The sequence below is a fragment of the Gambusia affinis genome, linkage group LG18 (genome assembly GCF_019740435.1).
Source record: "Gambusia affinis linkage group LG18, SWU_Gaff_1.0, whole genome shotgun sequence".
NCBI lineage: Eukaryota > Metazoa > Chordata > Actinopteri > Cyprinodontiformes > Poeciliidae > Gambusia > Gambusia affinis.
In genome coordinates this window covers 24,145,757-24,167,427 of record NC_057885.1, presented here as the reverse complement: position 1 = coordinate 24,167,427, position 21,671 = coordinate 24,145,757, and the positions used below count along the sequence as shown (strand labels likewise).

Below are 21,671 nucleotides of genomic sequence, written 5' to 3'. Positions count from 1 at the left end.
CAGGCAACCTTCCTTCTCTTCCCGGCGAAGTTTTGACCCAAGACCGGAGCTCTGCTCGTCTCTCCTGAGGTTTTATTACCGCAAAGAAGGCGAATAATTCACTCAGAGGGGAGAATGCCACAGCACAGAGGCGGTAAGAGTTTAATTTAAGTCGTTTTCTAAAGTTTTTTTAAATATTCTGACTTGTTTAACAAACTTAAATTTTCGGAACGTCACATCTTTATATTGATGAGCCGCTAGCATGTTTAGCTAACTTTTAATGGCTGTTTATGTCAATTTAGCTGCTGAAAATGTTGCTAATTTGACGATAACGATGCTGAAAGATTATGTAATTGTGATAAAAATTTGAATTTGAACATTTTGAAGTTTCAGATAAACTATTTTAGCCATCATTACTAGGCATTTTTCCAATTCCAAGCTTGATAAACTTTAATGAATTTAAGGATAGCAGTTGATATTTCTTTGTATAATAAATGAGGGTGTGGCCTAAAGAGGTTAACACCCTCTATCAAGGTGTGTGTCTGGAGCAAGAAACACTTATAGCAGGGGTCTCAAACTCCAGTCCTCAAGGGCCGCTCTCCTGCAGGTTTTAGATGTGGCACAGGTACAAAACACTGTATTGAAATGGCTTCATTACCTCCTCCTTGTGTAGATCAGTTCTCCAGAGCCTTGACAATGACCTGATTATTTTATTCAGCTGTGGTGCAGCAGAGTCACATCTAAAGTTTGCAGGACAGTGGCCCTCGAAGACTGGACCTTTTCAGGTTGAAGATGGAGTCAAAATAAACTCCAGACCTTCTGCCAGTTTTTAGACACTTTCTTCCATCAATGATTCAGGACGAAGTCTTCCAAAACGATTCCTCCTCTCGCTAAAAAATAAATGTGTAAAAGAAGCAAAACTGATAGCATGGGCCTTCCTCACCTGAACTGAACCCAATTAGACCCACTGGTGGGTGGGTCATAAATGGGAGATTTCCAGTGAAGGAAACCAGTCCAGCTCTCTGGGAGACAGGAGCTGACAAACTCTGAATGGAAGCCAATCGCTGTTATTGAAAAGAAGGGCGGCCATATTGGTCACTGGTTGTTTTGTTTTTTTAATGGCAGAAATGTTTATATGAAAGTTTTGAGTTAATATTAATTGAAAATAATGAAAATGCCAAAGTCAGGTGTGAAAATGTGAGTTTTCCTTTTAGTTGCCCAATAGTTGCTCACATATAGATATTTTCCTAAGAAAGCTAAAACTCATGGTTATTTCCTTAAACATCCATGTTTGAGGTTTATTCATATTTTTGGATTAACTAAAGATCCAAAAATAAAGAGAACTGCAGATGGTGAGTAATATAATAACAACAATAATAATAGTATTATTTTAACCCTGTTACAGATTCTTTAAAGCACAAACTCTGTAAATAATGTTTTGTTATATTTTTATCAAGCAGCCTCTCTTAGTTTGGCCAGTGAAACCAGAACTGGATTATTATGCACTGAAAAATACAACTGGTGATTTATGAAAACATTACTAAGTTTGTAATGTTTTAAAACACAACATGTTTGTGTAAAAGCACAAGCATGTTGATTTAATGTATTTTTGTATTTCTGTAAATGATCTAAGGTCATTTCAACAAGAAGTTGAACTGTAGTCTCAAGTATTCGTCTGCACTCCAGTTCATTGGGAAGAGTTCTTGTCTTTTTCTTGTAATGATTTGACTTTCCTGTAACATTTAATATGACAGTCAGGCTGCACAGCATCAGGTGAGCTGCAGAATGCTAACCACGGTGCTTCTGATTGGACAGACGGGGACAGGTCGTCCGACGAGGACCTGGACGGGGACTCTGGGGACGTGGACCTGCCGGCGAACAGAGACGACTTCAGGGTGTCGTGTGCCAAGGAGATGGCTCTGCTGGCTCTGATGGAGAAGACAGGATACAACATGGTGCAGGAGAACGGCCAGAGGAAGTACGGCGGCCCGCCGCCAGGTAAACCAGAGTCCAAACAGGAAATAAGACACCATGAGATTAAAGCTTCCCTCTACTGCTCTGAGGTTTTCAACATCTTAACACCAAACAACAACAAACTTTAATTCATTTTATTGGGATTTATAAACAAAGTTTTCAGTTTTCCAAAACAAGAAATTTATGACGATAAATGATACGATAAACACTCACGGCTGAAGTCCAGCAGCCATTTGTGTCACTTCCACACACACATTTCAAATTTTAATGTATTTCTAATATTGTATAAAATTAAGTGGTTTTATGAAAAATCAGCAGAATCTGCCAAATTTTTACCTGGCCGATTGAAGATTGAATAATTGATCAATCGTCTAAATTCTTCAATTATTTGTCACAATATTTGAGTAATCATCAGAGTAATTGATTAGCTATATGAATATTAGAATAATAGTCAGAAAACTTGTTTAATTGTCAGGATAATCAATTAATCATCAGAATATTAAAATAATAGTCAGAATATTTGATTAATTGCATAATCAAATACCTTTAGTGGCAGTGATTCAGCTTAGCAGGGTGCTGCAGGTTTGTATCTATTTAATAGAAGGTACTTTGGTGACCTCTGACATTTGCACATTTAAACTGTGAGCCGTGGTAGACGAGCCTCTGACCCTGGTTGTGCGGTCCAGGTTGGGAGGGCCCGGCGCCGCCGCGGGGCTGCGAGGTCTTCGTGGGGAAGATCCCCAGAGACATGTTCGAGGACGAGCTGGTGCCGCTGTTCGAGAAGGCCGGCAAGATCTACGAGTTCCGCCTCATGATGGAGTTCAGCGGAGAGAACCGCGGCTACGCCTTCGTCATGTACACCAACAGGTGGCGCTCCGTGACTGCGTCGGTCCCGCCAGGTGAGCTGAGCAGATTAGTGAATGACGCTGTCGGTTCCGGTCCAGAGAAGCAGCTCAGCGGGCCATCCAGATGCTGGACAACTGCGAGGTCCGACCCGGGAAGTTCATCGGCGTCTGCGTGAGTCTGGACAACTGCCGCCTCTTCATCGGCTCCATCCCCAAAGACAAGAAGAAGGAGGAGATCATGGAGGAGATGAAGAAGGTGGGGAACGCGCGGCGTTTCTCTTTACTTAATTCAAACTAAATGTGTCCAGCTTCTCTTGGACCTGGGCTATTTCTTTAAATCCTCCTCCTATCATAGTGTTACAATAAAACTTTCATAAAACCTGAATGTGAACGCCACCTGATCAGCCAATCAGTGGCTCACCTGTCCAGGTTGTTTCATGTTCTGCTGCTTCTCTCCCATCAGTCCAGCTGCTGCTGTGTGTCTGGATTTAAAGTGGCAGCTTGTCCTCATGAGTCAGAGTGTGTGTGTGTGTGTGTGTGTGTGTTTGTGCGCGCTCCCAGGTGACGGACGGCGTGGTGGACGTCATCGTTTACCCCAGCTCCATGGATAAGAGCCGCAACCGAGGCTTCGCCTTCGTGGAGTACGAGTCCCACAAAGCAGCCGCCATGGCCCGCAGGACGCTCATACCCGGTACCGTCTCCACACCGCCCCTGTCACTTCCTGTCTGCGTCCAGCAGGGGGAGGCACAGCATAGCGACACACTGTTGTGATCTGCTTTTTAAGAACAGGATGATGAAGCAGGTGAGTCATGGAGTTTGAGATCAGTCTGAGTTAAAGAAGTCATCCTGATCCAGAGGGAATCTACTTCCTGTTCCGTTATCTTCCCCAGTTAGTGAGGAGAAACTCAGAATTCCTGGAGTCAGTGAATGCAGCGCAGTAAAGACTTAAATAGGTCAAATCCCTAAATCAGAGTTCTCAGCATCAGCGCTGTAGACACTGAATAAACACTTAAATTAACGTCCAGACAGGCTGTAAAACAAGACCACGTTAAATATAATATAATATAATATAATATAATATAATATAATATAATATAATATAATATAATATAATATAATATAATATAAATCACAGAGCTTTATGTTTACATTTATTACCAATAACTCCTCAGGGTTTGATGCATCAGGATGTAATAAACGGATCTGAAATGATCAAAAACAACAGAAGAAACTTGAAGCCAACATGAGAGACTGATGTGTTAAAAAGTAAGTACACCCCATCATCCAACAGCTTATTGTTTTTCATCTGACTTCGTCAGCCTCTTGGATCATTGTGGAGAACCTTTGGGACAAACTGGGTTTGGGTTCAACACCAGCATGGATCCATTTGGATCCAGCAGGTGGCTTCACCTGGACTGGAGCCCCGCCCACACCACAGCGCTTCCAGAAAAACCTTCTTAATCTGATTTATTGGACTTTTATTCTGGAAAACAGCTGAGAGAACCAGAGCGGCTCCTTATTTCCACTGGCAGAGTTCACTGTGTTCTGCTTGTGAACTGGTTCTGGTTGTGAACTGGTTCTGTTGTTCCTGCAGGAACCTTCCAGCTGTGGGGTCACTCCATCCAGGTGGACTGGGCGGAGCCGGAGAAGGATGTGGATGAGGAGGTGATGCAGCGCGTTCGGGTCCTCTACGTACGTACCCCATCCTGCTAACACCACGGCAACATTAGTCAAATATTGAGCCTGGATTCCACCAGAAAACTGCAGTTTGGATTTATTTGAGAAAAATCACCATAAACTCAAATATTTTACAGAGTTTTTGTTCTTGTTCTTGTTCTTGAAAGTCATTGAAAGGTACAGAAAATCTTTAAACTCCTTAATTATCCTGGCCCACGTGCCGGTGGGGAGTGAATTTAAGCTCCGGATCAGAGCGGTGTTTAAGGCTGAAGATCCGGCCTGGAGAGACTCCCACTGCTGCTGCTGTTTGAAATGCTGCTCAGATGAGCTTTAAGTGGAAACAATTAGAGGCCTGGAGACGTGAGTCATTGAATTTCCTCTGAGCAGCTCAGCAGGGTGATGCATCTCCCTACGGTCAAATTAACACACACACACACACACACACACACACAGCCTGACAGTCATTACAGAGAACACCAGGAGTGGTTCTGAAGTGTGACCCCCACCTGTTGCCTGCTGACCCCGTCTGTCCTCCTGCTGCAGGTGCGTAACCTGATGATGGACACGACGGAGGAAACGCTCCACCGGGAGTTCTCCAGCTTCAAACCCGGCTCCGTGGAGCGCGTCAAGAAGCTCACCGACTACGCCTTCATCCACTACCGCAGCCGCAGCGACGCCATCGCCGCCCTCACCCTGATGAACGGCGCCCAGATCGACGGCGCCACCGTGGAGGTCACCCTGGCCAAACCGGCCGGGATCAAGGACGGGAGCGCCGCCGGGCGGAGGTACAACACCAGGGGTTACCTAGGAAACACGGCCACAGGGGGCGTCGGCGACGGCCGCTGCTCACTCAGAGCCACGCCCCTGCAGACTCGCCTGGGAAACCCCTATTACAACGGAGGAGGTGAGGATGGCTTGAACACAACCTGAAACACTAGAGACATGATTGGATTTCACATCTGCAGCTTCGTTTCTCTTTATTGTTCAAACTCTTTTCGTTTTATTGAACATAATCACACAAACACCTGTTTACCTCTGCGCCAGAGCCCCGCCCACAAACACCTGTTCACCTCTGCGCCAGAGCCCCGCCCCCAAACACCTGTTTACCTCTGCAGCGGAGCCCCGCCCACAAACACCTGTTTACCTCTGCAGCGGAGCCCCGCCCACAAACACCTGTTTACCTCTGCAGCGGAGCCCCGCCCCCATGTCTAGTCAAAGTTCAGCCTTTCAGCATTTTCTCTGCAACGTGACGCCAAATTATTCACTGAAAATTCACCTAATCACGTTTTCATATAGTACATCTAAAATGCAGCTTGGGAAAGTGAAACACTTGACACACCACAGGCTGGCCAATCCAGGAGTCGCATTTAATTTGCTTAGCGCTGATTGGTTGAGCCACCAAAAGCAGAGATCGCGATGCTAGCTTCCGCAGCTTTAAGACATATTTCTTTTTTAACATCTCAAACAGCCCCTCTGTCACTTCAAAACTTTATTTTACAGCCTAAATCTGCTTTTATGTCAGATAAAAACAAACGAGGACAGATTTGATCTTGTAGTTGGAGGAGTTGAATTCTCTGGCTTCAGATCAGATCCTGACCTTTGTGTTTCTGAGCAGTTTGGTAAGAGGCCTCTCTAAACACCCTAGGCTTCCCTTCAGCCTGACCACACGGACGTCCATACTTCCTCTCCTGAGAGCCCAGTCGTGCTCTGTGTTGCTTCTCCGGTATTAAAACCTTCTTCTCCCTCAAGGTGCCTCTGGAGAGCCCTCCTCAAACATCCACTTTGTCTTTAAATGCAGGCTGTGGTTTCCAGGATAAAGGTTACAAACCTTTATTAATCCAACTGTGAAGCTACAATCCTTTTTCACGACGCCTGCAGATATTTCCTGTAAATAAAAGTTTTAAAATGAGCTCTCCCACAAATGATCCATGAATGATTTATGGCAGGATGTGGGTAGAGCACATATAGCAGGAAGGAGAGATGGAATAGTGATGAGTGATTACAAAAACACTGAAAGAAAAGATCTTTTTTACAATAAATTTGGTATGCAGGTCGTTGCAAGTGGAACTCAGCAACTCCAGAATGAGAAAAACAATCAGGACAATTTTTTTATTGTCCACAAAAATAGAATAGAATAGAATAGAATAGAATAGAAGTACTTTATTCATCCCAGCAGGGAAATTACTTCGCAGTTGCAGCATAAAGACAAGACACAGTAACAACTAGTTGTAGATAAAATAAAATAAATATAAAATATTAAATGCAACTTAAGAGCAGTCCTTGCAGAGATTCAAAAAATGCAGATATGTAAATGTAAATATATGTACAGTAAGTGTGTCACAGTGCAGTTGTGCAAAATTGGGCTGATTAGTGCAGAACAATGATTGATCTTTTATTGTACAGTGAGATTTCATGTGGCAGGAAGGATTTCCTGTATCTGTCTCTACGACAGCAGAGCTGCAGCAGTCTATGTGAGAAGGTTCTCCTCTGTCTGTCCACTATGTGGTGGAGAGGGTTCTGTTTATTGTCCATGATAGACAGAACCTTCCTCAGTGTCCTCCTCTCCACCACAGTTTCCAGGGACTCCAGCCTTAGTCCCAGTACAGAACCAGCTTTCCTGATGATTCTGTCCAGTCTAATAGAGTCGCTGGCTCTGATGCTGCTTCCCAACACACAGCAGCAAGATGGTACAGCAGGGGAGCAAGGGCTGGACGATTGATTCGACAGTTTTACTTCCAGGCTCAAGGCGCCTCACAAACCATGGAGCCAAACATAAACAAACAACATGGCTGCCGGGGCAGGAAGTGAGTGAATAGTTGCTTAATCAGCTCTAAACAACGACAGTGAGAGACTGTCTCACCCATTAAACACGTGAACCCGTCCACGTCCTGTTGTCCTGGAGATGAACCCTCTACGGAGAGTAATGTGGGACATAATTACCCAAACAACTTCAAAGCGTTTCTCAAACAAACACTCATCATTTGTTGCACAACAACTTGAACACTAATTAGTTTCATAAATAAGAGCAAAGCAGAGAGCAGCATTCATGTCCATTTAATCAGGACCATTAAAGTGTTTTACACTGAAGGGGCTGATCAGCAACACTTAGTTATGTTTTGTCTCCTAACAGCTAATAGTGATAATTCAGGACATCAGGTTCAGTTACCAGAGAGCATTGTGGGTGATCTGGGCGTCTAGGCTGCTGAGCTAAGGTTTTCTGGGGTAAAACCCTCTAAAGAGGAAGTCAGTCACTCCATTATGGTGTCTTAATGAAGAGACGAGATGAGATGATGAAGAGCGTCGTTAATCAGAGGAGCTGTAGCTTCAACACACTCTTAGAGTCAGAGACGAATCAAAGCAACGTCACAAACATCAGGACAGAAAAGACTCGCATCACTCCGGCTTCAGGGCCACTCAGGGGTTTTGTACCTTTTATTTTTATATTTTCTACCAGAAAAAAGTCATAAAATTATTATTTATAGCTGTTTAGCATATAAATTGCTCTGGTCTCATTCAGATGATTAGAAAGACTGTAAATGTGTCCTGCAGCTTCATTGCTTTAAGCTGTCCGACATAAAAGTCAGTCATAGCAAGGGCAGCGACATATTCACTGATACTCATACAATCACTAGCTTAGCTCAGTGTGTCCAGGTTACAGTAAGGCAGTAAATCAACGGGTCGGTTCTGGTTCCAGTTCATCCACAGTTCCCCTCCCACTGCTGTGTACGACAGCTCTAGATCCTCTGAGCTTCTCCTACAAAATACAAAACAAAATGTCTGAGTTTTTTGAGAACAGCATGGAGCAAATGATGAAAGGTTGCAACAAGCTCCTGGCTCTGGGTTTAATGATCAGCCCAGTGCAGAATCGGGTCGTCAGGCTCTCAGTGTGGCTTTATGACACGTTGGACAGAAATGAGACGTTCTGGACAACAAGACACACATTCAGCTGCTGCTGCTTAGAAATCTCTGCTCTGTTGTTGTTTGTTTTTTGTAAGTTGTCTCGAGATGATGTGCTGCATAAATAAACTGAGTTAAAACAAGCTGCTAGCTCTACAGCTGACATTAACTTACATTTTTTATACTAAGATTATTTTACAACCAGCGTTAACACTAATTTATTAGCGTTCGTTAAAACTGTTAGAAGATGTGACATCACTCCAAGTATGTGAAAGAGTGTTTACCATAATTTATTTTTAAATGTTACTCTGTTTACGTTTATAACCCTGTGTAGCATCATTTTTGACTGTTTTATAAAATTGGATAAAACTCAAAAAATACTGGACAAAACTACAAAACTGGATTCAACTGCATGAGGTTGGATAAAACTGGACCAAGCTGGTTATAATTTGACAGGAAACCTCTACTATGATCTAGTCAGCCTTCTTGTTATCTGCCGACGTTTCCATGGAAACCAGTTTCCTCCAGTCTGACTCCATTTTGAAGACGTAAAGAAAATGAAACTGACTTTTGATTCTTCAACAAACTTACCAGTTTGTTGTTGTTAGTGTGACCTGGATGTTTTACTCTAATAATCAGATTTAAATAGATGATGTGTGCGTGCGTGTGTGTGTGTGTGTGTGTGGTTCAGAGGACCCGGAGCGCTTCATGTTCCCCCTGCTGCCCTGCACCCCCCTGACGCCCATCAGTCTGCTCGCCCTGAAGCAGAGCCAGATCGGCTCGGCCGTCAGCCTGCTGGAGTACCACTGCCACAAGAACTGCTGGTCTCCACCCGAGTACCACCTGTACTCCACCCCGGGACAGGACGGGAAGCTGCTGCTCATCTACAAGGTCCACACACACACACACACACACACACACACACACACACACACACACACACACACGCTGAGCTGGTAGCCTCTCTCACACCTTGATATTTACACAGCAGCCTGTAGTTCATGACCCACTAATTGTAGAAGTAACATCTTGAACTGAACCGTATCTTTAATGGTCAGCTGTTCTAAAGCATTAGGATCCCACAGAGCAGCTGTTCAGCGCTGTGAAACAGAAACATCTGGTTTCGCTTCACCTGCTTCACCTCTGGCTGCTCAGAGCCTCAGGAAGCTTCACTTTGACAGAAACAAGCAGCAGCAGAACCTGACAACACCGACCTTCACAACAGCAACCCGAGGCCACATTCTTCATTCCTCTCTCTCTCTCTCTCTCTCTCTCTCTGTGTGTGTGTGTGTGTGTGTGTAGGTGGTCCTGCCGTCCACGCGAGCCACCTACATCCCTGATAAGCTGTGTGTGCTGCTGGACGACGCCAAGGAGCTGGCTGCCCAGACCACACTGTGGAACCTGGGTAACGTCTCACTCACACCGCAGTCTGCAGGAAAACGGCGTCCATGTTGGGCTACTGACATGGAGCCGCCTGATTGGTTGGGAAATCTGAGACACAAACAGGAAGGAAATGTAAATATTCGATGGGGAGGACAGAAACATTTATTTACTGAACCAGTTTTTGTCCTGTTTATATTAGTTTTAGAGAGAACGTGGAATAAAAGAGAAGTTAAATTATATAGATTTTGTTCAGTGAGAGGCTTCTAGAGTTACGTTGTAATACAGACTGCTATAGGAGCCTTGTCCTGTCCACAGCCATCAGTGTCTACAACAACTCTGAATAATATGACTTTGAATTTTCGTCTGGGATCAATAAACTAGTTTTGAATTGAGCCGATTCCTGCTGGCCAGCAGTTTGGCTGATCTCTGCTTTCATCAAACATTTCTTCCTGATTTGATTGAAAATCTGGTTAAAATGACATAAATGTTTGAAACGACAGAAACCCTTTGGTTCCATTATTCCTCCCACTGAAATCTGATTCTGCTGCTGGTCCATCTGAACTGGTTTCTTCTGAGCTTTGGAGTCAGAGTTGATCAGTGAGTCCTGGATTCCAGTCTGCGGCTGTGTTGAACGTAACTCTGGCTGCTCCCCACGCGTCACTTCCTCCAGTTTGTTAAAAGGTCAGCAGGGCGTGGCTGAGAAATGTATGCAGAGATCTGCAGCTTGTGTCTGACAGCAGCTGCATGTTTTATGGATGGAGTTGAGCGTCGTAAACAATGACCCTTTAGTTTTAATGATGAGGCGATGACAACCTGCAGCACGACTCCACTCACACAATCAAAACTCACTGCTGCTGCTGCTGCTGCTGGAGTTTCAGCCGCCATCATCTGTTTATGTCCCAGCAGCTCAGACAGGAACATTGATTTATTAGATCACACCGCAAATCGTCTGAACCCTGAAGGAACGACGAGGCTGGAAGAGAAACGCCTTGATAGTCTGGAGAGCAGCGGCCATGTTGGCGGCGGCCATGTTGGCGGCGGCCATGTTGGCGGCGGCCATGTTGGCGGCGGCCATGTTGGCGGCGGCCATGTTGGCGGCGGCCATGTTGGCGGCGGCCATGTTGGCGGCGGCCATGTTGGCGGCGGCCATGTTGGCGGCGGCCATGTTGGCGCCCAGTGGAGCGGCTGCAGCTCCGCCTCAGACAAAAACTCTGACAGTCGGAGCCAGTTATTTATTCCAGATGTTTTAATGATTCATTTTAAATATTCCAGATGTTTTAATGATCCTCATCTGGAAGCTTTGGGACGTTTCAGACGTCCAGTGTTGCTTCTTTAACTACATCAGCAGGAGACTGCTCTGAACTTGTTGGTTTCTGTTTGGAGGCAGCATCTGTTTGGGTTTATGTGGTAACCGTTGGTAACCGTTGGTAACCAGCGCTACTTCCTGTCTGGCAGCTCTGAGGATTAAGAACGAAAATGATTTTTGGAAGATTTTCACAGAAAACTTTTCCATTCAGCTCAATAATCTAAATGACATTTTCCATTTCACTGAAACTTTGGCTTTTCTGCAATTCAGAGCGAATTCATCATTAAAGCAGTTTGTAACAAAACGTCAATATTGATTTAAATATCTTCAGTCTAGTCAAAGACTGAAGGCCTGCAACTTGTACGACTTTTATGGTTTAATTAGTGTTGGGACAGAATTCAAATTTTGAATTGAGGTAATTGCATTGTCTTTAATTAATTGAATTGTATTAAAAAACTGCATTATAGATATTTTATTTTAAATGTTAAAACTAAGTACCAAGTTATTTTGTCAACAAAAATAGTTCAAAAATGTTTTTTTCTGTTTTGTTTGTCTTCCTGAACCAGCAGGTCTGAAAGATTTGGTCAAATCTCTTAGATTTTTATTTCTTTGAACGACATTTTCCTGTAAATAAATCAGACTTTGGTGTTTCTGTGACGGAGCCGGACCGGTCCATTAATCTAGAACCAAAGAAGTTCAGACGTCAGCATGAAATGGAAAAAGAGACAAAGTGGTACAATGGGTCAGAGCTGGAGAAAGCTGCTCCTATCTAAAGAGTTTAGAGCATCTCATTCTGGACCAGAACCAGCTTAATTAAAGCAGAGGGAAGAGAGGAGAGCAGCAGGAGTTTCATCCACTGGAGGATTTTTTTATTAAACTCTCAAACTGCATGAATTTTTGATCCCCTCTCTGCTCCACAGGAGCCTGAATATCTTTGGTTCTGATAAAAAATATCCTCATAGGGTTTATTTTAAATCTGTTTATTTCTGCTTCATCTTTTCTTCTTAATGTCTTCATGTCTGAATCCTCCTGCTGCTGCAGAAGAAGAAGAATCTCTCCTGAGGAAAACGGTTTCATCTGGATTTTGTTCTCACTAAACTGTTTGTTTCTTTCCGTTTGTTATTGTCACATCGATTAATGAAAAACATTTCAGCAACAAGGAAGTTTTTACATCATAAAAGCTTTGAGCAAAAACAAATCAAATATGTTGATAAATGTTTCATTTACCTCTAATCAAAAGTAAATCTAACTGTCTTGATTTAAAGGAACTCAGTGTTTCAGCAGTTTTTCAGTTTTCTGGAAGTTGATCATTCCACATTGATGAAAAGTTATTAATGTGGTGAACCTCAGATGGTTTAAACTTGCGTCTCATTCCCAACCTCCTCTGTTTCCGTCCAGATTCGTCCATCCTGACTGGACCTTCCTTTGATTCTCCCAGCAGCCTCTCTCCTCCGCTCGCCATGTCGCCGTCCGACTGCAGCCCCAGCCTCCTGAGCTGCGGCGGCCGCACCTTCACGCCCTGCCTGCCCGCTCCTCCTCCTCCGCCGCCGTCGCCCTTCCCCATCTCCCCCCTGCCCTCTCTCTCCGCCTTCTCCCCCGCTGCGTCCCAAGCCCAGCGGCTCTACTTCAACTCCCAGTCTCCGTTCTACTGACGGTGAGGCTGAAACTCATCTCACCTCAAGCTAATGTGTTTTCACATCCATCCGTAGACAATGGAAACAAGAGATTATTTTTGTTAAGCTACGTTCACAGAGCAGGTCTTATGGTTAGGGCCACTGATAAAAATAATAATTCAGACATTTTTTCATTCAGAATTCTGACTTTTGATCTCAGGAGATAAAAATCAGGATCTGAGAAAAAAGGTTGAAATTCTGGGAAAAAGTTTTGGTCAAACTTGGAATTAGAAACTCTTCCACCTCTACGGCTCTTATGAATATATGGAGTAGAAGAAGAAAATAAAGAGAACGTGGATGAAAAGCAGCAGTAATGAGAAACGAGGTCAGCTGTAACTTTATTAATTGAGAATTTAAAACGGTTCCCAGAGAGTTCCTTGGTTTTTTCTATTAGATTTTCCTTCGTGGAGCTTTTACTGATTGCTGATGCCTTTCCTTCTTGGCATTGTGTTAACACAAAGCGCTGCTCCAGTAGAGGAGCCTCACTCATCATGATGAGGATGATGATGGTGGTGGTCAGTTTAACCTTTGATGAAGGTCTGTCCTTCACCCTGTTGCCATGGAAACCTTCTTTTCTTACCTCTGTTTGACACAATGTGTAGAAAAGTGTTTGGTTTTGTCTTTTCCTGATTGCAGGGAATCGTTTGTCGCCCAGGGAGCGAGCTGCGTCGCCAGAGGAAGAGGAGGGTGAGGAAGAGGAGGGTGTCCATGCAGGTTCCCAGCCGCTCACTCTCTTCTCTCCGTCTGATAATGAGTTAACGCAGCGGTTCTCTGGTTTTCCTGACGTTTGTCAGATTTCAGAACGTCCTCTCATCTTCCCGTCTCTCCGTCCTCGTCTCCTCATCATGTCCCACCGAGTCCAGAACCGGCCCGGTCTGACCTCCTGCCCTCAGATCCGGTTGCATAAACAGCAGCAGAGCTCGTCTTTCTCCACAGATTCAACTTCTGAAGCCTTTCAGGAAACGTTGGCGCTCAGGACTGAGACGGAGCGGGGATAACATGGCCGCCTCCTCTCGTCCTCCAGAGTCGCTCTCAGCTGCAGAAAACAGATTCATCTCCCTGATTGTAGCTGCTGACTCCTGTCATGTAACCCAGGAGCTTCTCCAAGCAAAACAAAACTCATTTTATGATTTTTAAGGCTTCAACTGCTTAGAAAAAAAGGTGTAAAAAAGCAGATTTAATAATTATAAATAGACTGTAGTGTTTAAATGTCAAGCAGGAATAAAACTGTTTAGTTTTAAGCCATAGAAACTAATCAGGTTTGTTTGTGTTTCCTCTGCAGATTCAGATAAAATATGGAGATAATTCACTGTTAATATTCACTATGATTAACAGACATGGTGACGTTTTCCAAACATTTCAACTAAATATTTAGGAGAATTTAGCCGACCTACAGAAAGCCGTTTTAGTCACTAATAATGATATAATAGTAATAACACAACATGGCTGTAAAACAATTCTAAAGGACAATAATAAAGTAAATATCAACACATACATTATAATTTAATGAAAATAAAAATGAACATTTTCTTACCTTAGGCCGGCGTTTCTCACTTTTATTGGTTCAAAATAGTATTTAAGGAATATTATTACATTTTATATGCACCGTTTTCAAAACACCTTTTTGTTTTAATTATTAAGACTACTTATTTAAAATGTCTTTTTTTAAAGTTTATTTATCAATAAGTTCATTTATTCATTTTCTCAGATCTTCCACTTTCAAATGTTTTACTTTTTTTAACTTTTATTTTGAAGCTACATTTATTTCAGGAGATAATGATTTTTTGTTAAATATTTTTTATTTATGCTTGGAAACAAAATACTAAATATTTCTAAAACATTTTATAAATTGGAGTTTTATTTTGAAATGTTTAATTTATTAACATAAAGTCATTAAATGCGTTTCAGGAGTTAAACTTTAATTAATTAAGGATTTTCTGGAACAAATAAATTAGTCTTTATGAAATCTTCATTTAAATGTTTTTCGTTATGATTATGTTTAAATGATGTTTTTGTATTTAATATAATGGCCAAAATGGCTTTCCATACGAAGCAGAGATGCATTTGGATTCATTTGTTGACGGGCAGATTTCAGGACGTTCCTGCGTTTGTAGAGAAGCCGGTTTTAACATTCTGAGGAAAAACGAGCCGCTGTTTTTCTAACCTGTTGGTGAGTGAGAGGAGATGAGGATGAGGAGGACGAGGAGGAAGAGGGAAAGTTTCTGCACAGAAGACGAGAGGACCGTCTGAAGGAACTGAAGTTTCATTCAGAGCAAACAGAAACGTTGAAACGTTTGTGGCTCTGAATGTGTTTTATTGTTCTGAGCCTGAGTTTTATTGTTTTGGCTCAAATGTTTTATTCTCATTGATCCGTTCAGGCTGAGCAGCTCAGAAATGTTCTTTATTTTTTTTATTCTTTTTTTTGTTCCCCGACACAGAAAGTCGATATTCATGTTTGTTTCACTGGTGGTTTGTTTGTCGTTGTTGGAGTTAATTTAGTGTGTAATCTGCAGCCAAACAGCCGTTTTGAATCTGAGTTTGTCCCGACGCTGTGAATGAACAACCACAAATATATGTTTTTAATCTGACTTTCAAATCGCCTTGATTATCAGAACAATCTAAACCTGAGCAAAGAAATATTTAACAGTCCAAAGACTAAAGGGAAATCACAAATCAGGCGCGCAGCTCTGGAGTTTGAAAAGTCTGTGCAAAGTAAATTATTCATTTGTGTGAAGGTAACCCTATTTATTAAAACAGATAAAATATGAAGTGTTTTCAGCTGCTGTGAAACAAATGAAGGCTTTGATTGCTGATGATCAATCTAGCTGAAGATGAAATGTTTTGTGCTTAAATGTTGAAACGGTTTCGTTGCTCCGGCCAAAACAAACAGATGCTGGTGAGTCTTTAAATAAAACTCATTTATTTACCGAACATTTTAACTTCTCCAGTCTGTTCGCACCACAACGCCTCCACATCTGCATCAGCGGGTTATTTCACTCGAGTATGTTGATAATTGTTTTTATTTCTGCCTCTTAAAGCACTTTGGAGCAACACTGCTGGTTTTAAATGTGCTTTAAAATAAAGTTGACCTTGAAAGGGTAGAAATATTTCATTTTTATCTGATGTGTGGGTTTTAAATCATTTAAATGACTAAATCAGACTTTACCTTTTGCTATGGAGCCTCTGGGTTTTGATGTTTCATTAACTTTGGGTTTAAATCAAACTTTGTAAACCTGTAAATGTATGAACTATTCACCTAGACAATTTTAACTATTAGATACTTGAAAGCCTACAACATCTCTACACTTTCACTTCTTTAATTAGTAAAGATCAGTTCAGCTTAAACAGTAAATGAACATTTAGTGTTTCATGGATGATTATTACAGATTCATATGTTGTTTGTTGTTGTTTCTCGGTTTTGTTTTCTCTCTTTAGACTTTTCTTTTCTCCTTCTTTTCCTTCTGTGTCCATCCCATTTGAAATGGACCTGGAACATCTTCTGATGGTTTCATACGTTCACCATCTCGTCGTCATGGCAGTGATGACTCAGCTCTTTCAGCTCCTGTGATTTGTGGATTATTTTCTGTATTCAGCAGCATTAGGAGCTCAGTGAAAAGCCCTGTCATGTTCTGTCAGGATAATTATGTGTCAGAGAATAAAAGCTTAATGAGTCGCCTGCCGTTTTGATGTAATGAACATTAGGCCCTGCTTATTGAAGATCGGTGTTATAAAACCCAGGAAGTGGCGTCCTGTCAGCGTTTGAACGCTGTTTGAACAGAAACAATTTTCCTCCTCTGCTGCACATTTGCATTTGTTCTCCTCTAAACGTCTCTTTATCTCCGTTCTTCCCTCCCTCGCTTCTCTGTTTCCATTCCTGTTTTCACATCCAGAGCTCTGCGGCTTTGTTTTCACCGGGGTTGTTGTTGTTTTAACTCACATTAGAGTCGTTTTTCCTTTGTGCCGCTCAGGAAGATGAGCTGCTCAGAAACGGCTCAAATCCCAACAGAACAAACTAAATGATGAACCAGAAAAAAACTGGACTTCTTGTGATTCTTATAAACAATTTTAGAAAAATGAAGTCATTAAGAGGTTAGTAAGTTGTACTCAGAAGGATCAGTAATTGGTCGTCAGTCATTAATGCATCCTGACCTCCAATCAGCTCCACATTTGGGTCGTTGCTGCTTCAGGGTCCAAACATTTTCCCACTTGTAAAGCCAGACCTGGGTGTCGTTTCAGATCTTCACCATGTCTGTGTTTCAGTGTTCAAACTGAGAGTTTATACATTTAGGCTCATTTTATTTTTTAAATCCTTTCAGTTGTACTTTGTGCTCAAAAGTTGTAAAGCAGAATTTAACACGACGTCCATTTCCACCATGCATCTGCTTCTTTGTTTCGTTTTAGATCTTTGAGTGGATAATGAGGTTTTTAGTTTTCCACCAGCTGAGCCTAAAACTAGAGGAAGGAGGAGGAGCTGCAGAACAGATGAAAGCAAAAAGAGAGAGAGAGAGGGCCAAAGGATGAAGAGGAGGAAGATCAGAGGAAGAGTAATATTTGTGGAGGGTAAAAAATCCGGGTGAGCAGTTTGCTTGTCAGCAGGAGAGTCTGTGCATCAGAGTCGACAGTTAATGTTTCATTTTGTGCGTCTGCAGCAGAATTCCTAATTCTTCCTCTGATTTTAAACCGTGAAACTCTTTGCTGCTCGGTCGGCCCAACAACCTGAGCCTGGCTCCTCGTTTTCAGTCCGCTGTGTTTCTATCAGCGCTGGGAGTTCATCTGACTGTCAGGCACCTCTGTGGACGCCTCAGCTCGCTCTGCCATCTGCTGTCATTTCTTTTTAAGTAGCTTAGAATACCTGGAGGTCTTCATTTACAAAGCAAATGCAGATATTTTTATCACCAAATACAGAGTGACCTTCATTAGAACAGAGCTTTATCAAATCCAAGGACTTTAATCTGCAGGCATTCATGTAGCCAGCAGGCTACACACGACAAAAACACGACAGCTGACCGGTGACAGGACAGACGGTGAAGGGAAACCCAATCCAAACCCTGCAGACCAGGATATTAGCATAGTAGCTAACACATAGCAATGCAGATGCTAATAGTTTCAGCCCCTTCATGGATGGCGCCCTGGGCAAACCACCACTTCTACTGCCTTTAACAGCTGTTTCTCAAATCCTGATTCCTTAAAATTTCCTGGTTTTGCATAAATAAATGCACTAACTGTAGAAAACAGGAGAACTGGAGATCAGGTTCTGTTTGCTAACAGTTAGCAGTCGTACCTTCTCAACACTCGGGGTCCCTGTCCAGGCATAAAAGCAAGAAAAAACTTGCTCAGGATTCATCTGACTGATTAACACGTATATATTTTAAAAACAAGATGTTTGTGTGGCCCCGTTTCATGTTAACACCCTGTGCAACTGCCCACATGGCCCATATTAAAAACCACCAATGCTAGTGGCACTAGCTTCACGTTAGCATCAAATATTCAGTTTTAATATCACAAACTCTCATTATGCCTCCAATAATATCTGTTTCTGTCCTGAGAACTGCCTGAATCCCTCATGATATTGACTCAAAATGGCGTCAGACACATTTTGATGAGGTTTCGGTTCATGTTAGCCTGATAGCATCATTTTTTTATTCTGAGCTCTGGTGACTGTGGAGCATGTTGGACAGCCCGTGTATCTAACAAAGAAGCTCTGAGCTGCAGATTAAAATGATATTTTTAATGGTTTCTGTTCTGCCAGAACCGCGGTGGGACCGTTGGACCAGAACTCCATGCTCTGCAGACGGTGAATATATGGAAGTGGGAACGCTTTAAAAGCCTTTTTCATCGTCACTGTTTTACTGGCAACCGAACCGGGAATTTAATGAGCTCCTCTGGAATGTCAGATCCATTTATCTGCATCGAAACTTTGAGTTTAGGCACCAACAGAACCGTCCAGAACCAACGTGTCCCACCGGACCGGGTCGAGCTTGTGAAGCTGCGCTGTAGAGCAGATTTACATTAGAGGCGATTTCTTAGCTGCTGTGAATGTGGGACGGCCCCAGGAGACCCGGGGGTCCATGGAGAGCCGGGCTTTCTGATCTACACGTTCAGCCGGAGGCTTTGAAGTCCAGCCCAGCAGGACTCCATGTTGGATCTCCACAGAACTTCCTGTGTGTGAAAGCGGGGCCTCCTGGCGGCGTGAGGACAGACTCCTCATCCTTCTCTGGGTTTTTTCTGCGGCGCCGGCTCACTGTAGAATGAGAGAAGTTAGTTTCTGTCATCGCTGCGTTCCAGGAAACAAATGTGGTCGTTAAAAGGCTCTTTTGTTTGGTTTCTGTTCGAATTGGACTGTCTGCAGAGGGAAACCCAGACTGATTCCTCTTCAGGGTCATCCCTCAGCTGCTGCTCTGCACATTCCTACCAGCCTTTAATCAGATACGCGTTCTGCAGGCATCAGATGCATGATGGGTCGTTGCAGAGAGCGCTGGAGAACTTCACTACTCAGCAGGCTGAAGGAGGAAAACATGCAGCCATCATCACTTTACAGCAAACTGCTGCTGACAGTCATGCAGCGGATGGGGAAGTTTTCTGATTCAGCTGCAGAATGAAGGATTCAGGGCATCTAAGGTCCAAAACGTCCAGAACCGTCTCTTCGTGGGGGTGGAAATGGACCGGATCATGAAGCAGGAAATTGATCAGGTGGAATTGCTCTTGATTTTCTTTCACCTGAACGTCTTTTGAGTTGAAAGTGAAAATCACGTGGTGAAGCTCCAGGGTTGGAGGCAGTGAAGAGCTCCGTCGTTCTGGGGAACTGGGAGTAGAGCCTCCGCTTCTCCACACCGACAGGCCTCTGAGAGTTTTCCAGACATTTCCCACTGGGAGGAGATCCAGAACTCACTGGAGGGATTTTAGATCCCGTCTGAACTGGCACCATAGATGGAAGACAGAGATATATAAGCACACTTCTGTCAAAATTTAATCGCGGAGTAATTGATGAGTGATTAATGACCCTAATTAATTGCTTTTAATTTTCGGTCATATGAATCTCACCCCACCCCCCTCGCTACCCCTCCCAGGTTTTCTCATGACATTGATTTTATTAAGACTTTATATTTCAGTTGGCCAGTGGGGGAATTGAACCTTAAAATCAACTCTTCATATCAGGAGGTAAGATCATTTAAGTGTTTCTTATATCGATGACAACTAAACATTATGTATGGCTGGTTACCTCAACTGGTAAGAGCCGCATACTAAGAATGCCAAGGTCATGGGGTCAAACCCCACACTGGCCCCTGGAAATATAAATTCTTCATAAAATCAACTTTTCAAAATAAAATATTGCTGGAAAACACATTTAAGCAAGTTGATTTTGAAAAACATAACAGTATTTCTTCAAATTGTCATTGTAGTAAGATAAGGTACGTTTTTCTTATATTGACGAAGCTCCAAAATTACGTGAGGATGGTTAGCTCAGTTGGTTGGAGCGTGGTTCTCATAAAGCCAAGGTCATGGGTTCAATACCCGCATTGACCAATAAAATCATGAAGTCAACTCTTCAAAATAGCAGGAGGCTTTAAATTAAACCACATTTAATGTTGATTTTGAAAAACTTTTGCATTTCAAAGATTTTGTCCAGATCATGTAAGTTTTTCTAACATTGATGAAAACTCACCATTATGTGTAGCTGGTTAGCTCAGTTGGTCAGTGCGTGGTACTCATAAAGACAAGGTCATGGGTTCGATCCCTACACTTACCATCTGAAATATAACATTTTTATAAAATCAACCCTTCAAAATATCAGGAGTTTGTATATTTAACGTTACAGCATTTCTTCAAATCTTCATTGTAGAAAGATCATGTATGTTTTTATAATATTGACGAAGTCATAAGCTTATGTGTAGCTGTTTAGCTCAGTTGGTTGGAGCGTAGTACTCGTAAAGCCAAGGTCATGGGTTCAAAACCCGCATTGGCCAATGAAATCATGAAGTCAACTCTTCAAAATAGCAGCAGTCTTTAAATTAAACCACTTTTAGTGTTGATTTTGAAAAACCTTTGCATTTCAAAGATTTTGTCCAGATCATGTAAGTTTTTCTAACATTGATGAAAACTCATCAGTATGTGTGGCTGGATAGCTCAGTTGGTTGGTGCGTGGTACTCATAAACTCAAGGTCATGGGTTCGATCCCTACACTGACCATCTGAAATATAAAGTTTTAATAAAATCAACTCTTCAAAATATCAGGAGGCTGTTTATTTAACCATTATGCACAATGATTTTGAAAAACATTAGAATATGAGCTCCTTACTCAAATCTTCATTATGGTAAGATCATGTAAGTTTTTTAAATCCATGGAAACTCAACATTATGAGTAACCTTGTATTTAGGAAATCTCTGTCCAGCTGATGTTAGCTCAGCTGGACAGGTGTAGCGCTGGCAATGGTAAGGTAAGTGGTTCAATTCCCTTACTGGTCAATGGAAATCTAAAGTCTTTCAGACAAACAAAACATAAAAATCAAAAAGAGTGTAAAACAAAATCAATACCTCAAAATAAAAATGGTTGTAAAAACAAAATCAATGCTTCAAAATAAAAAAGGTGTAAAACAAAATCAATACTTCAAAATAAAAATGGTTGTAAAAACAAAATCAATACTTCAAAATAAAAAAAGGTGTAAAATAAAATCAATGCTTCAAAATAAAATTTTGCCGAAAATATACCTTTATGCATGTTGATGTTGAGAAACGTTACAGCATGTCATCAAATCTTCATTTTAGAAAGATCATGGAAGTTTTTATAATATTGACGAAGACATAGACTTATGTGTGGCAGGTTAGCTCAGTTGGTTGGAGCGTGGTACTCATGAAGCCAAGGTCATGGGTTCAAGCCCCACATTTGCCAATGCAATCATGAAGTCAACTCTTCAAAAGAGCAAGCAAGCTTTAAATTAA

The 21,671-nt window shown here is 42.3% G+C and overlaps 1 protein-coding gene across 1 annotated transcript; it reads left to right on the top strand.

Annotated features, from left to right (window-relative positions):
• Nucleotides 1-8: 8 nt before the first annotated feature.
• On the top strand, nucleotides 9-13,989 carry rbm46 (RNA binding motif protein 46). The gene is made up of 11 exons (XM_044098730.1): nucleotides 9-133; nucleotides 1,795-1,977; nucleotides 2,640-2,820; nucleotides 2,898-3,054; nucleotides 3,360-3,489; nucleotides 4,393-4,490; nucleotides 5,019-5,379; nucleotides 9,064-9,263; nucleotides 9,675-9,777; nucleotides 12,460-12,715; nucleotides 13,371-13,989. Exons 1-10 carry the CDS (start codon nucleotides 115-117, stop codon nucleotides 12,711-12,713), a joined length of 1,686 nt encoding a protein of 561 aa, XP_043954665.1. The 5' UTR covers nucleotides 9-114; the 3' UTR covers nucleotides 12,714-12,715; nucleotides 13,371-13,989.
• The last annotated feature ends 7,682 nt before the right edge of the window (nucleotides 13,990-21,671 follow it).

What these genes read in the sequence shown, in the direction of transcription:
- rbm46 (XM_044098730.1), top strand. An exon ending in TTCGTCATGTACACCAACAG is followed by an intron (nt 2,821 to 2,897) that starts GTGGCGCTCCGT and finishes GTTCCGGTCCAG; the next exon opens with AGAAGCAGCTCAGCGGGCCA. An exon ending in TCATGGAGGAGATGAAGAAG is followed by an intron (nt 3,055 to 3,359) that starts GTGGGGAACGCG and finishes GCGCGCTCCCAG; the next exon opens with GTGACGGACGGCGTGGTGGA.